The sequence below is a fragment of the Pleurodeles waltl genome, chromosome 4_2 (genome assembly GCF_031143425.1).
Source record: "Pleurodeles waltl isolate 20211129_DDA chromosome 4_2, aPleWal1.hap1.20221129, whole genome shotgun sequence".
Lineage (NCBI taxonomy): Eukaryota > Metazoa > Chordata > Amphibia > Caudata > Salamandridae > Pleurodeles > Pleurodeles waltl.
In genome coordinates, this window is record NC_090443.1 from 771153208 (window position 1) to 771170757 (window position 17550).

General features: G+C 38.7%; 1 protein-coding gene across 6 annotated transcripts in view; it reads left to right on the top strand.

The window, feature by feature from the left end:
* SLC44A5 (solute carrier family 44 member 5) overlaps nt 1–16611 on the top strand; it is a 765772-nt gene extending 749161 nt beyond the window's left edge. For 3 of the 6 annotated variants that reach the window (XM_069232422.1, XM_069232425.1, XM_069232421.1), the window contains exon 22: nt 11563–16611. In XM_069232422.1, the coding sequence (XP_069088523.1) occupies nt 11563–11675 (113 nt within the window). In that variant the 3' untranslated portion in view covers nt 11676–16611. The remainder of the gene's footprint in view (nt 1–11562) is intronic. The other 3 variants (XM_069232424.1, XM_069232426.1, XM_069232423.1) reach the window with 2 other exon arrangements.
* Nucleotides 16612–17550: the final 939 nt, after the last annotated feature.

The window sequence follows — 17550 nt, forward strand, 5'->3', positions numbered from 1 at the left end:
CAAGGCTCCCCTAAGGTAGGCAAGGTAGCCCATTGGGCAGGGGGCAGTGTATGTTAAAGGTGGTTCATGCACTGGTGTATTTTACATGTCCTGACAGTCAAATACTGCCAAATTCGTTTTTCACTGTTGCAAGGCCTATATCTCCCATAGGTTAAAACGGGGGCTGCCTTTAAATCATATTTCAGTTTATATTCCCTTTGGGTGCAGATAGAAATATGGAGTTTGTTGTCTCTGAACTCACAATTTAAAAATACATCTTTTGGTAAAAAAAATTAAATTGTCAGTTTGAAAATGCCAGTTTTAAAAAGTGGGCATTTTCTTGCTTAAATCATTCTGTGACTCTGTCTGTTTGTGGATTCCCTCTCTGGGACAGAATGACAGTTGGGCTGTTTGTGAATCCCCTCTAGACAGTGAGGGTGCTGGGGTGTAGCCTGCATATCCTGATGGGCCATCTGAGCAAGAGTGGAGGGAGGAGTGGTCACTTACACCTGAATGGGCTGTGCCTCCCCCTTCTCAATGCAGTATCCAACCCCCTGGTGTGAGTCTGGAGCCTGGCCTGGGCAAGGCAGGATCTTGTGAACAACAAAGACTTTCCTTTGCAGTTTGCCAAGTTCAAAGGCAGAAAGGGGTATAAGTAGTAGACCCAAAACCCCACATTTTCAGATTTCTTCCAGGAATCAAGAGGAACCTTTGTCAAGGAGAAGAGCTGAAGAGCTAAGGAGAAGTGCTGCCCCTGTGACTGTGCTTTGTTGGGCTATCCTGCAGTTGCTTCTTCTGCCTGTGAAAGGGGACAAAGACTGGACTTTGTTGTGCATTCCTGCTTGAGAAGAATCTCCAAGGGCATGAACTGAGCTTGCCTCCTGTTTTGAAGTCTCAGGGCCATCAAAGACTTTCTCTGCCAGCACCTGGACTCTCTGCTGAGACTCCTGCCCTACCAAGTGGTTTCCTATCCAGTCCCTGGGCCCTTGAGAGGTGAAGTTGGCAGAATAAGGACTGAAGTCCACTCACAGAACGCCATGCGGGGAAATCTTGGATGCACCACCTGCAACGCAGCTAAAAATCAACGCGCCACCGCTTCGCTGAAAAAATCAATGTTCTACCTGCATCGTGGCTGGGAGATCGACGCATTGGGGCTGGAGAAACAATGCAACACCCGCTTGCAGCTGCTATTAAGGACACAAACTCCACCTTGCGTGGTTTTCCTTGACTGTGTGGCCAGATTTCACACGCATTATCGCTGGGTATCAAAAGTCAATGGAACCCTGCGTGGATCCAAGGTGCCTGCCCGGAAATCAACACATTGCTCTCTTGCGGGAGTGAAAAATGACGTAGCGCCTACCCGACCGCAGAAGAAAATGACGCACGGTCTCGCTTGAGAGTGAGACATCGACACATCTCTGACTTTTTCAATGCACGCTCGCCGTGCGGCTTTAATTTCGAAGCAAACTAGGTACTTTGTGTAACACCAATGTTTCCATTGTTTTCTATGGAATAAGAATCTTATTCTTTTGAAAATTCATATCTTGACTTGTGCATGTTGAATGTTTGTCATTTTGGTCTTGTTTGATATAGATAAATATTACCTATTTTTCTAAACTGGTGTGGTGTACATTTTGTAGTGTTTTTACTGTATTACTGTTTGTGTTGCTACAAATACTTTGCACATTGGGTCTGAGTTAAGTCTGCCTGCTCGTGCCAAGCTACCAAGGGGGGAGTAAGGGTCCTTGCTTGTACAGGGGGTAACCTGACTGCCAGTCAAAGACCCCTTTTTTAACATGGCTCCTTCTTTTTGTTAGACTGCCAAAAATAATTCTGTTATTGTACATTCTCACCAGAAAAATCGTAATTTCATGATCATGGATCAACACAGTTTTATCAGTGTTGACCATTATTTCTCTGATCTCACTGAGTGTGAACCCATAGCCAGCACTCAAGAGTAGCTTTAAAACTTCATTTGCTTTTTCAATGAGTGCAAACAACTGAAGGCTGGCAGTTACGTTGCTGCTGGGAGCTCACTGTAGATTCATATTTTCGAATGTATGCATGCATGCAGTTTGAGTGGGCATACAAATCTGCTCCACATACATTCACCTCGCTGTTAAGATCAGCTACTCGGCTGAAGTGTTTGCCCTTTGAGACTCACATTCTCTTTACTATGTTCTTTCATCAATCTATTAGGACCTTGTTCTAGCTAAACCGCAGATAACACATTGACGATCCTCTGCTTTCTGAATAGTTGTTGGAGGTGGAAGAGGGGTAGCCATCGGTCTTCTAAGTGGACAGGCATTGGGTTTGGTTGTCGTTGCTTTCTCAGAAGACTCGGATTAATGTGATTGACAAATGATTCCAGTTTTTTTTTCCATTGTATAAGACTTGTAGCACTTGTTGTAACAATGATAAAATATTTGATCCTCTCCATTCATCAGTTTCAATCTTTTGTGAACTTCATCTTGCTGCATTTCTGCAGCATTTCAAACTCTCTTCTGTCCTGCGGCAGTTGATGTTAGCTTTTCTTTCAGATTAGTTTGGATTACGACACATTTTTATTTGTTGAAGGAGTCCTTAGATTTTGTAGTTAGCAACACTCTTCGGGAAGTAAAGATCCTCTGCCACCACCTGCTTCACTCATGTTCATGAATTTGAATCAACAGAAAACCTGAAACAAAAACAGTATTATAGTAAATTACAAATACGATGGCTAAAACACATCATTCTAGAGCTGTATTTTGGAAAATGTCAGAAGGGTTGCTTTGAGGAGTTATTTTCTGTCTCTGTAAGATTACCTATGTTTTGACACCAAAATGAAATATATGGGTCTCATGGTTCCTGAAATATTACATCATCACTGCAACACATCAACAATTTTTTAAAATGTCATCCAGAAAATATCAGCCCGGATTAGCAATATCTATCCACGCTAAGTTGCTTCTCTAATGATACATAATGAAACACAAATCAAAAATGAAAATCTCTGGAGAACAATTTAAAGGTATATCAAGGGCCCAGGACTATTTGCTTCAGCCATATGATAGATGTTAATCAGAGCATGTATGAGAAACTGATTCACCTCTTTCTTCAAAGCAAGTTATCATGTTCTCTGTTATGGGAATATCTGCACCCTCCAGTTACAAGAGGTGTGATCCGGGTTATCCACAGGGGCAAAGAGGCTTCACCTGGATCTGGTGGGTCAATTTTGTGTGTAAGCAACAAACTGGTCTCACTATTTCATAGAGCAACTATCTGGTCTTTGAGATTTAAGGCACCTCAGGAGTCAATTGTTTACTCAGGCCTTCTCCAAGATGCCAGGAATTCTTTACTACAGTAAGCAGGGAATTCTTATTAGCTTTATATTTACAAATATATCCTTTTCTGGAAATGGGTTACATAGGGAATTGTAAAGGGTAAAACAAGCCAGTCGTTCATTATGTCCCTCCAGAAAATAAGTCAGAGGCTCTCAGGCTTGCCTCTCTCATTTTTGCAACAGAGTAATCCTGTTCCTATTCTAGTGATATACTGTCAATAGAAAGCTATCCCACATCCCCTTTCACCACGGAAACTTAAAATGGGAGATCCTCTTCATTTGAGAATAGTCTATTCTTCATCACAATTCTCAGTACAAAGTCCTCATCTACTCCAGTCCTCCTGCAGAGGTTATCTTCCCCAGAGTTCTGTTTCTATTCCTGGGGCACAAGGCAGGAGAATGCCGAACATGTTTTTCACAGGCTCCTTCATTCAGGGAGACCTAGAGTAAGATTTCTCTCCTCACAGTGGCAATTATATAGCTGCTGACTGGGGCTGTCAAAGGCATGAATGAACTAACAAAAATGACAAAAATGTTAAAAGGTGCACCGCATTGGTTACAATTGTTTTACCATTCCAGAAGGGGATTAATGCAAATAATACATATCTGAAGATACCAATGATCTTTACATATTAGATTACACACGCGAAGGTTGGCTTTGATAGCAATTATCTATCAAACCTTAACCCATTTTATGGATATGCTGTGGAACCAGGCTTCAGGTAATATGCACTACTAAAAGCATGTTATATGTAAAGGTACAAGTGGGAAAGATTTTTCCTTCTTCTGTTACCCCATATATACATTTTACAGAACTGTGGGAACTTATTATCTGAGTCATTTAATTTACCAAACGTACGGCTATGGCCTTTTTAAAACAGTCATCTTTCTAAACAGAGCGTCCTTAGCTGAACTGTGTAAGGAAGCCACACCTTTTGAGAAGATCAAAAACATCAAGGCCCGAAATATACATAGAACACACTTTCCCCATTTGCGTCATGGTGCACCTTTCAAACAAAGTGCCTGGTGTAGACTGTGATAGCGCACCCTATCACAATGACTACGCTGCACACAGGGCAGCCAGGGACTTGCCCTACCCTGGGGCAGAGAGTTAGCTCAGAGGCAAAATGATTCCTTCAACCTGCCATGCAAGTGACGGAATACACTCTCACCATAGTGTTAATGCTACATGTGTGCCAGGGCTACCAGTATTGCAGAAGGGGGCACACAAGCATCTAGAACCACTGCATGAAGAATAATCTGCAGCGTGTCCTTGAGATTAGCAGATCCTCCAGCATTGCCCACTGATGGTGCGATTCGTTCTAGTCCCACCATCTTTCATAGTGCTCTTCTGACACTCTTCGACCAACACATTATTATGGGCCACTCTGTACCATACCTAGGACGAGTGTATAGACAATGAATACCTTCCCATCTCCAATACCCTCGGTCATGCCAAGGTTAACCCATCAGAGCATACTCAATAGTGATCATGCTATGGCCATTTTAGTAGGTTGCCCTCGGCTGCTCCTGGAATCCTCAGAGCACACTCGCTTAAATAATGTCCTTCCCATGGGCTGCTCTCTTACAACCCTTAGACTGTTCCAAAGCATATAGTACCTTGACCCTATTTTGCACTTTAAAGCTGCTACCATCTGATGTCATAACATATGTGGCATCTTTCAGACGATAGGTGCATGCATGACCCGATCTATTATCACACTTTCTCCCTCACCCACACATAGGTTCAGCTACTCGCTGGAGGTGATATGGACAGAACAGTTTCTGCCACTCAATTACGACACCAAAATACTTCCCAGATCGGCCACAATGTTCTCACATATTTCATAGTTAATCATATACTAGCATTTAATAAAGAAGCATTCTATCTATCACTTTTTTCACTTCAGAGTCAAACATGGGTGTAGCAACAAAAGCATGTTTACAACACAACATTGCCCTCAGGTGTGAAATCATGCAGAAGGGACATGTGGAGAAGTGTGGCACAATGGTTAGAGAGGCAGACCTGTGATGCAGAGATCTGGCCCAGGACCAGGGTTCATTTCCCGCCTCAGCGGTTCTTGGGCTCAATTTCCCTGGACAGGATATTTCTTGCCTCGGTGCCTAATCTAATTCATGGGTCTCACTCTGCAACTCTGGGCAATAGCTTGCTTAATCTCCACAACGGCCCCAACAGTGCTGGGATGCCTGGCTTTACCTTGGGGGTTGCCCAGGAGTGGGCACCTCACAGGGAAAAGCCAGGAGGGGTTCCACAGCAGTATGCGTTCAGCGCCTTAATACCTTAGGGTCGGAGTGCGCTTTACAAGTACAAATTTAAATTACATTTACATATCCCACACAAGACACATATTCTTCCACCCATAGCACTATGATGACTTAACATGCCACCCATCGGCAAGTGTACTTCGGTGCCTCGTCAGGGGTATGAAACAGTATATAAATTAAATTACAATACAATGCAATATAATACAGCCAGTGCTGTTCATTTTACTATGTTATGGACCAGAGAAAATTCCTCAAAGTAAGCCAACACTCAGAGAATAAATAATAATGGCACGTTGTATGTTACTTACATGCATACAGACTGGCCTGGGCAAGTGCATAAGTGATGTACTTATGGGATTATGTTTAATTTTTTATTTTCATAAACTAGAAAATGCTGGTCATATTCTATTGCATTAGTGCTATTTTATTAGCACAAAATTCACCCTCACAGCCATTTTGGAAGCAGAGGTGTGTTTTGTGGTAAGAAACAAGTGCTTAATGTGGGGCATAAAAGGGGGGAATCCTACTGCAAGTGCACATTTAGTGAGTGCCTGCTCATGATCGCTATTAATGTTTTGCTGCATTTAGCACTGTTTCTTAGTCCAAAACGGGGAATTTTTGCTCAAAGAAAATAGCACTAAATGCAGAGTTACTCTTATCACGCAATTCTGCGGAATCTTGTAGAAGTTTTGGATAATTCAACGTGATTACGCCACCTGGAATTATGCAAGCTATGTCCACCCCCTAGTTAATACCTATTGCTTTTGTTAGTAGGTGACAAAGACCTTTATTTTCTTTGATGACTGCACTTGATTTTCTGAGATCGAATGGATGATATAGGTTTGGACAGAGCTCCCTCTGTGACAATCTCTCCCCTGCAAGGAGCACCAGGTTTTTATTTGCCACCAGGGACTCTTCCAGGACAACATCTAGATCATGCTGCAGAAAATGTAAGAGGATAGAATGTTTAAAAAGGTATAAGATAGACTACAATACACCCACCAGCAGTGTGCCAGGATTTGCATTTTAGTACTCCTGATTAGCTACTTTCCGCGGATTAAGAGTTGGAATTTGACAAGGAAAAACATTTTACTGCTGTGTCTGCAAACTGTTCAAGACAGGGTTCTGATTTACCCTCGAGGCATAATAATATATTTACCTTAATGAACTTCAAAAGCTGCAACCTAACTGTTCAAACTTACAGGTGGCTCGGAATTCACTCTGCACTTAAGGACACTGTAAGCCATTTGTCTCAATCAGACCTTCTCAGAATCTGCAAAAAGCTATAACAGAATTCTCTCACAAATTCAGTCTGACCTCTGTAGGTCTGCATCAGATAATGCTTGTCAATTAGTGTTGCTGGAGGATATCAAGCTCCATGAAAGCTAGAATAAGGTGAAAGCAATACAGAGGGAACCACCATGTTTAGCCCAGCCGTTTTGTCTTAGGGTGGACCTTGTTTGGTACCTTCTCCCACTCAGCCTTTGGATACCTAGGGGCATATTTATACTCTGTTTGCGCCAAATTTGCATAACAATTCGGCGCACACCTAACACCTTATTTATACCTTGACGTCTGACCCCGCGAATGTCAAAATTCAGCAGTGTGCGTAATTTTCTGGATGTGTGAAACCGTCTTGCTTTAATGACATGCAAGGTAGGCGTTCCGTCAAAAAAATGACTTTAAGACGTGCGCCTTATTTATACTCCTGTGTCATTTTGATGCACAGGAGGGGGCGGGCCTTTGCGCTGTTTTTTAACGCCTGTGTGAGGGCCGGCATTAACGGACCTGTGGGCTCATTTCCATGGTCTCTGACCATGGAAGCAGTCCACAGGGGCCCTTCCCTTCCCCCAGGGACACCCCCTGCCACCCTCACCCACCCCTGGAGTACACCCATGAATGGGGGGACCTATCCCAGGTAAGTACAGGTAAGTAGATGTAAGTATTTTATTTTTTAAGTGGCATGGGGGGGCCTAACTTGGGCCAGACTCCACATGCCACTGTGCTCAATGGCCATTGGGCACGGGGGCATGACACCTGTCTTTGCTAAGACAGGAGTCATTTCAATGGGGGTTGTGCGTCAAAAAATGGCACAAGTCTGGTTAGAGGCATGATTTTTTACTCTAACCTGACTTGCACCATTTTTTGACGCGTTGTTCTTCCCTACGCCAGCGTTGCCTGGTTAGAGTCATTTTTGTTTTACTCTAACTAGGCCGCAGTGCCGGCTAACGTCAATCCATAAATTAGGCGCCGCCTGGTGCATTGGAACGGCGTTAGCCAGTGGTAAATATTTTGATGCAAACCAACGGCAGCGCTGGTTTGTTGTCAAAAAGTATAAATATGGGCCCAGATGTTTCTGTATGACCAACTAGGGAAAGTGTTTGGCTAGAGCTTCCAGATGAGTCCAACAAGGAGGAACCAATGGGTTTCAGACTAACTGCCTGTTTCTTCAGGCCAGCCGTTCCAAATCACCTTATCCCACCTACTGCTTTTTAGGTTTTGCCTGCACAGCACTTGTGATGTGCTTGTGAAATCTATTGTATTAAATATATCTTTAAAAGGGGCTCATGTCCTGCCTTCTCTTGCTTTCATTGTTTTCATTGAGTCCTGTGCTTTCCTTTTTCCATAACATATGAACTTGTGAACATATAATTATTATTCTTTATTTGTGACATTTCTCTAATGTATTATTTGTTTTTTTTAACTTAAATCTTGTAGAACATTCATTTTTTTCCTCTGACTGTGTTGTTGTTTGGCTGATTTGACTAATGATTTCCTTGCTTCTAAGGAAAGCTACCACTGGTGAATCAAGATTACCATTAATGAAATCTGTATATGTCTGTGGGTCGTCTGTTTGGGAAGCGCTCAGCAACGGCTCACATCAAGACCATGGTCTCCCTAATCCAGAACTGAGCACTGTGCTTCCCTACAATAAGCATGGAGCACCACAACACAGAACAACTGCACCCTTTTAAAAAAAGAATTGAAATGCAAATGTTGATATGCTGAACCCGAGTGTTAAATTATATTAGTTAATGAACTGAGTGGCATACGTGCACTGAAATGTTCTACTCAGTAACAACCCACACAATCTGCCCATCTTAACACAATCATATAATAAAAGGAGACACATTTAGTAGTTCACTGTTGCGATTTTTACATAACAGTGACCACAGCAATGACCAACGCATATGAATACAAACAAACTCAAGACGAGTGCATTCTCACATTCAAAGTTTCTGAAATAAATGGAGTCAGCCTTATCTCCAAAAGAGAGATCTCCTATTGGGTTAGTCAGTAAGAAGGGATGAGAGGACCAAGCAGGTGTGAGGTTGCATTTTGTATCGAGCAAAACATCTTCCCACAAAGCACATAAGCCTAAAGAAGATGACAACTATTATAGGATACGCAGTCTGGAGAGTATGTTACATCAGTGAATCTGAAAATCTAAAAAAATGTAAATTCCCTCCATGTTGTGTATCGCTTGCAATGAAATCATTGGCATAGATGGGCTGGAAACATTTTATTTTCGCATCAGAAACATAAGGGAAGCAAATGCATCAGTTACATTTAAATATGTAGGTTCATTCAAACTACAACTTTCATACTGATACAAAATGATCTGATAGGAAAATTCCCCTAAACATTTATTATGGAAATGGGAGTGGTAGCCTCATGCAAACAGAGACATTATCATTGTATATTTCATTTACAGAGGCCATTTCACATACAAGCACATATGAACCTTTTGAGAAATGACCCCATTTCTGTTGTGGTCCCCCGAGTGTGTCTGACTTTGCTAGCTTTAGACCACTGTACACGTTACCACGGCTAAACAGTAGTACAGTGCCTGTACTTCCACTGTACTAAAACATGCAATACTTTTGAACTCCCTGTTTGGCATTCATAAACTCCCTATAACTCCATTGCAAATGGTGACCAAAATGGACCTAGGGCATGGAAAATTAACTTTCTTATGTGGGCTGCAGTGTGTATTTATACCAACTTGAGCTTCTCACTTGAGTCCTGGTCTTGGATTGAAGAGACTCCAATGATGATCTGAATCTTGGGTTGGAGTGACTGCACAGACCCCTATCTTGTAACTCTGGTCTTGGTAGACAGGCTTGTCTGTTGCAAGGCCTGAACCACTTCTGTTGGGTGGTCTTCTGAAGGAAGCTGAAGACAGCAGTACCATCCATCTAAGTGGCACTGAAGTCCTCCATCAACAGACAAAACCCAGTTGACAAACCCTTGGAAGGTGGCATCGCTTTTGGAGCCTTCAGAGAATCTTTTATTAGTATCCTTGGTCCCCCATTCTTCTGCTGTTAAGAACCAGAAACATCCTTCATTGGGTCCCCCCATGCCCTTCCTTGGACACCCTGTCCAATAAGAACCCATCAGGTACTAGAGCAACTCTGTAAAACAATGGCTCAGAATGTTCTACCATATAATCAAACTATACAGCCCATCATAGTCTGCTACTTTACTACCCTTCACCCAACTTCAAGTGCTTTTATCAATGCATCCACAAACTCTTCCAAAGACTGCTGTGACTGCTTTAAGTTATTCCTAAACTGCAGGTGACAGTTTTTAGGAGTGAGGCCAAACTTGCGAATGAGGGTGGTCTTCATGAATAGGTACTGAATCTGCTCTGAAACCTCTTGGGTCCATAAGTTGTCCCACCCTGGATGGACGTAGGCTTCCAAGGGATTGCCCCTAAACCTCCTGATCTACATTGTGTACATGCAATGCAACCTCATAAACAGCAAATCACTTATCTATGACCTCCCTAACCACATAGCTCTAGGTTTTTACCAAACCAGAGTGGATTTATTATGTTGATAGGGCACTACCTTCTCGAACGAATAACACCCATCCTGACAAACTACATCAAATCTCGTTAGCCACAAACTATCCTCACACAAACCAAGATGCTGAGAGTAGTATACTTCATTGAATCTGCTGAAAAAAGCATATGTTGTTATTGGTACCACACAAAAAACACAAACACAAAGAACTCTCTCTCTCTCCCCCTTTCATTCTTTCTCTCTCTCTCTATACACACACACACACATATATATATATATACATAGATATATATATATATATATATATATATATATATATATATATATATATATATATATATACACTGTGCATTAGGCAGTAATGAAGTTAATGTGCATTAACAACGAAAAAGAATGAGAAGAATTGCAAACATGGATATCTTCCAATTTATTCTTTACTCCCTCTCTCGTGCTTCTATATCTTCAATACCATTTATAGTTAATTTATTTGGCGCTTTAGTCTTTTCCACATAACTCTTGTGCATAAAGTTGTTTTTGGGCAGAACCAACCAATCTTTTATTTGTAGATTTTTAAATGGAGCAGTTTGAATTAAGTCCTGTGGAGGTCACTTTTCGTACATCACACATTTAATTTATAAACTAATAAACACTAAATGGAAATTGGCCAGTGACTTTCTTTTATAATCACTCACTAAATCGTCACAGCTTGGATTTTAGTTTGCTTTATGCTCTTGTACTGGATGCCACCAGTTGATTTGCAGCAAGGAAACAATTTACACTCAGTAGAAATGCTGCTGGACATTTGAAGAAAATGTTTTCTCTCCTTTGGTGCCTATGCAAGTGGGTCTATTTCAAGGGTATGGCTTTTGTGTTGTAAATGAACTACGCAGAGCGTTATTTTTTCCCTCATGCTGTTTTTTCCTCTATGGCTGCTGTCAATTTCCTGACCGCTCTTTTCTCAAAATCACCAATGTAAGCTCTTGTTGCAGCACTCAGCCGTGATTTTCTTAAACAAACCTGCAAAATCAGTCTGCAATGGGTTTCTAACTTTAATCATTCTGCTTCCCTCTGTCTCTTTCTTTATTTCTCCTTTTCTCTATTTTGCTTTTGATTGCTGATGCAACTTGCTGCTTTGACCATTTGCTGCTCCTGGGGCTGCACATTCAGGTGAAGATCTGGAAAGGAATGATGGCTCAGCATCCAAACCGTACTTCATGTCTCCTAACCTCCACAGAATCCTGGAAAAAAAGGACAAAAGCCCCAAAAAGGCATTTAAGTGAACAAAATATTTACCAGAAAAATGGTTCATCGTGCAAGTAGTAATTGTGATATGGACTAGCAAAAGTCAAAAAGAGATAAAAGGCCTTGGAATAATGCCTATCTTTTTTTTTACATTCTGGACACAACCAGGCCTAAGCTATGGAGGAACCTCCCGCCTGCTGAGAAAAATGCATAATTTTAAGAGCTGTGAAACAGTATGGTAGCTTATAGTGCCTCTGAAAATGGAAATTATAATTGTGAAGTGTTTTCTATACATTGATAATAACCTTTTAAATATATTTGGCAGTGCTGGGTGCTGTTTCAAGACTCAACACTTTTGATAATGTGTCTTTTGATAAATGTGCATTTATTAAATATTCTCTTCCTATTTTTGAAGGCATTATTATTATTTAATATACTTATTAGCCATAAAACCGTGTTTGGTATACCATGCTAAAGACACAGAGAAGTGGTCAGGATTTGGTGCTAAGTTTGCATTTTAAGTGAACAGATGCGGTTAGAGTAAGGGAAAGCAATGGTGATTAGCATAACGTTACCTATAAAGGCACACTAGGGCCCACTGTTCAGTTGAAAATCACATTTGCTTTGACAGACCTCTATCATGAACAGCTGCATGTGAAGATTGTATGGAAAAATGGTTTCATCCAAAGATTACACATACATAGGCCAGACTACCAAGAGTCACAAACACTAAATACAAAAATCGTATATCATTAAAATGTGGAATTTTATCGCAAAGAAACATTTTACTTTTTCACAACTGTAAATTCCCCTTGCTGTTAATTCCTTGTGTCTTATTTAGAATGGAATAGTGTTTTTACTTACATAAGGATTCTGTCTAGTTATAAAACTGCTTTTTAATTTGAAATCGATACCATAAACAATTCTAATGAAAGAGCTTTAATTTATTCCAGTAAAAAGGTTGAACACAAGGAAAAACACCTAGCTATATGATGAGAAGATATCTACTTTTAGATTAAAGTTAGTTAGGAAGTAGATTTGTTTACATACTTCCTTTTGTTTTATAAAGACCATTGTATTTCATTACTAATGATTTTTTGGGAATTAATCTAGTGGTTTAGTAAATATATACAGTAACAATTCTTTAGGCAAAAGAAGAATACATTGTACTTGAAGAAAACATTTTGTAGTAAGACCAATGTGAATGATTATTTTTATTACAGTATTATATTTCGTAAGAAAGTGGGATTATTTGCCACGGTAATTAAAACAACCTGACCAGAGTTAGAAAGTGTGACTTGGATTGAAAATATTCTGACAGCTATGCATTTAGTCCAGACACTTCTATCTTCAGTTCAGTAACTGATTGTTAATAGTTATGAAGTGTTCTTTCTGAAAACTATTTAAACTATAAAACGTATGAATGCTTTCTTAAACTGAAAAGCCATTTTCATGATCAAAACAGCTCCCATAACTGTGAAAATGCAAAGCAATATTATTACACTAAACAGCAATCTATTCAAATAATGTTTTACATGAACACTTGTCGCAATCTATCCACCTTTTCAGCTATTGTAGTTTCCACAGTGAGTTGTTTAAATGTATTTTTGATGATGCCCAACAGAATAAAATGTGATCTACTGGTAGGTTTGTGTAGAGACAAATCATAATTATGTGGTGACAAAACATAAAATTGAAATCTCTTGAATTGACTCAACAGAATTTTAACAGGGTCATTCTGAGAGACATGTAGAGAAGTAAAACACTGGCAAAAGATGATGATCTGAGATACAAATGGGTGTCCTTGGCTATCACATGCCATACAACATTAACTATATTGAATAAATCCTTATATCTTATATTAGAGTTTGCAAATAACTCAATGTGTTAAACTAACTTGCAACTGGAAAGAACTAACATGTTTAAAACTGAGAGTGGGCACAGCCCCATACAGTTGGCAACCAAAACTGCAAAAAACATGCTTTTTTAAAAATGTTCATAATTTACAGAACTTAAGAGTACACAGGCTTTTTTACCTGTAAATCCAGAAATGTAATATGTAGCATTCAGTGCACGAAGTGGCTTTCAGCTATATATATATAGGCAAGATAAAACAATTGCCTGACAACAAGAAAAGAACAAACAGGGTGCAATACTCTATAAATCAGACATGATTATTATCCTAGAGCAGCATTCCACCCTGTTGGAGGCATTGGTTTTGAAAATAAAGGCAATTTGAAAACCACCTTAGAAGGAGACACATGCCAATTACATAACTTGGACCTTTCAATTTTAAAACATTTGGGTTCTCTTAATTTTGGGATTGGTGTGACATTAAATTACACAAGTACTAACCATACTATTCTTCTAGTCTTTTAATATGAACACAGAGAAAACCCCAGGTGGAAATCCAATGTATGATGTCATATTCTGGGAATCCATATTAAAACCTTCAGAATCAGTCACACCATTTCTAAACCCTCACTGTTGTGCTTTCAAAGCTACTGTGCCGCCATTTAAGTAAAGTGTTCACATGTTTACATTACCATTAAGTTACTCCCAACCCATTTCCTTTCATTCCTCAATGCACAACCCCTCCTTGGGACTAAGTCTGTATTCTGGTTTATTCCTTGCACCCCTATTTGAAGAAGGGCTCATAATGGAACCAAAGTCTCTTACACATACTTGTGAAATGTGTCTAATATTAATGTTTATTCAATGCTAAGTATCACATTCCAGAGAATCCATTTTATCTGATAGAACAGTAGCACCTTTCATTATTCTTTCATTATTCACTTTTCAAAACTAAACAGTTTAGATTAGAAATTGACACCCCTTTCATGCCAGATGGAAATACTGTCATGCCACTTTGAACTCTTTTCAAATTGAAAATTTGTACGGAGTAATATTACAAATGCTTTTGCAAATTTAAAGGAGGTAACAACTGACAACTTGGGAATGGAGAGAAGGAGTTTAACGTTTAAAAGAGGGTGGTATATTTGCAACATTTTCATATTTAAAATGAATCCGTATCAAAGCTCATACCCGACATGAAAATGAGTAATGGGGTGCTGACAATGCTGCTTTACGTTTAGTGGAGCATTCAATGGCATCAATATGTAATGTACTGCTCTAATCTAGTAGCTCTGTTATTTATCATTTGCCATTCTTTCTAATAGTGGAAGATTTAGAAAGAAATGATGGTTCACCTGACAGGCCGTTTCTCATGAACAAGTCTCTGAGGACGATTTTGAACAAGCAGAATGTAGAAACAAGGACTCAATAGAAGAACACTAATGTTAAATACAAAGTTGTATTTTTCCTCTATCTACGTGGCAGTAAATGCCAGCATAAATAATTCATCATAAAATGCTGAAAGATATTTAATTTTTGAAGTCAATTACGCACTGTATATGCCTGTCTCAAAGTTGAACACACTTGAACCGATTACTAATAAAAAAACATGACCTTTAACACATGTGCATGTTAATAATTGAAATCTCCAACTCAGAAGAAGACATTTTGCAGCTCGGACCTACCATAAAAGCTAATTGTGTACAACTTTCATGATTAACGTTGTGGTTAGGTAAAGTGATTGTTAATATGCTTTCCCAGTCACAATGAATATTGAATATTTTGAGAATACGTGTTTACATTTTAAATAACAGCCTTCAATCTATTTAATGGTTTATTGCATATGCTGTAATCATATAGATTTTAAAATATTTACTTGCCATTACAGGAAATTTTGACATTACTTTCCATAATGTAAAATTATAAAATATTTTCAGTAGAACCTGTGATTTCAAAATCCCAATAATGATCATACCATGGAATTGCAGCACTATTTCACATTTGAGTTCCCTTCCATATGTTTTATGTTAAAACAAATATGAATAAATCCAGCTTGTATAATAACTTCCTCTGCAACGAAGTGCCTTAGTTGCTTGCCTTGTACACCAAGTTTAAATGGTTTAGCCAGTGTACTTGCAGAATTTATGCCACCTATAGTTGAGATTTGTTCAAAAAGCAATGAATTTACTAACAGTTGAAATATCTATTTGATATGTAACGTAATGTTGCACTCAAAAGGTTTGAATTTACTGCTTTTGATACCAATATGAAAGTAAATATTACCATGAAAGAATATTTATTTTCTCTTGGGAATGAAAGATAAGCATATGGATATTTCCTTTTTCTGTAATCATTTGATAAAAAATACTGCAACAACCCTTTTGATCCAGTTAAAACAAATATGGTGTATGTTCTGTGCCTAGGGCAAGCAGCATTTGTAAATAGGGCTTCAAGACATTTCCTTACTCTTCATGTTAGAATAAGGGATGAATGGGACAAAGATATTACAGTACATTGGCAATGTATGCCTGTGCACTAATGGACTTGGTGTATTTACTTTGAATATTAGTTTTATTAATATAAATGTAATACTTTATATATGACTTTTTTCTAACTTTTGATATAGAATGCTAGTTATAGTTAAATTGTTTAAAACACTTTGCCCTGCACTGAGTTAAAACGTTGGGAATAATTTCTTTGTGTGATTAAACTACTGCTGCTGCATAAGCTTCAACTGTAACATATTGATTCCTTTGTCATGTACCATGTAATTATGGTCCATTGCATGGGCCCTAGGTAATGAAACAATTGTGAATAATGGATTGTTAATTTTTATCTTTATAACATTTAAAATGTTTTTAAATATTCTTTATTCTAATGCCAAAAATCACATGAGCATGACCATTCAAGCTTTATAATTTGTGCTTCTGCTGTGCAGAAATATTAGGAGCATTTTGTTAAAGAATCCTTGATAATAAAATGGTTTAATATTTAATTAAATTTATTGTTGCTTGGTGCTTTGCAGCTGTCACATTGTCCTAATAAGGTAGGCAAGAAAATTGAATTTGTATCTAAAGGAAAATAATTTTCAAATAAAACTTTTCATAAAAATGAACTAAATGTTGCCTTTTTCTGTTTAAGGTTGCTTAGTCATGACATTCTGATACAATGTATGTATAAACTTTTCTTGTGGATTGCCAAGCATATAGAATAGATTTTATGGCAAAAAAATAATTATCCTTTCATGAGGCTCACCTTATTTTTAGGTCGGGAATATGGTTCTTGTTTTGGAATGAAGGCTATGATCAATGTTTTGCAAGTGTAAATGGAGATGATCAAAAACGTCTAGCTTTCAATGATTCATGGGATACAGAAGTACAAAAATGTAATAATGTTACCCAAATATTTAAAACAAATATTTTATTACTTCTAACTCCTGTTTAATGAATCTGTAAGAAACATTTAAAAAATAAATCATAATCAACATTTCTTTTGATTTCTAAGGATATATGCATTGTTTCATCATGATATATCTGAAAGTTCATTGTCTGTTGAAAATGAACAGGCCTTAATATACCATCTTCTAGTTCCTGTAATTTAAAAAAGTCTGCTGCAAAATGTGTATGTAAGAAATTGGGTTGTTGGTTGAGAGGGTGAGGCCTCGCTCAGGCAACAACCACAATCCTTGTTACAGTGAACCACAAAAGACACTAAATTGACCTGTGTTTAATTCTTTGGTATATGGTACAAAACAGCCAGGCTTAACTTAGAGGCAATTTGTAAAATATTTATTCAGCACACAGTAATAAAGTGAAAACACAACACAAGAAAGATCCCAAACCAATTCAGAAAGAGTGAGTAAATTGTAATAAATAAATAATACTAGAATAACAAAAATCCAATAAGTAGAATAGGAATTATTACACTTTAAAGATTTTAGTGAAAGTAGTTAGTCACACTGAAAAATTACCTTGTAAGTCTAGTGCGCAGAGTTAGGAGGAGGCTGCAAGGAGCAGCAAGGAGCATGCTGTTCATCACGCACGGTCAACGCTGTAGAGC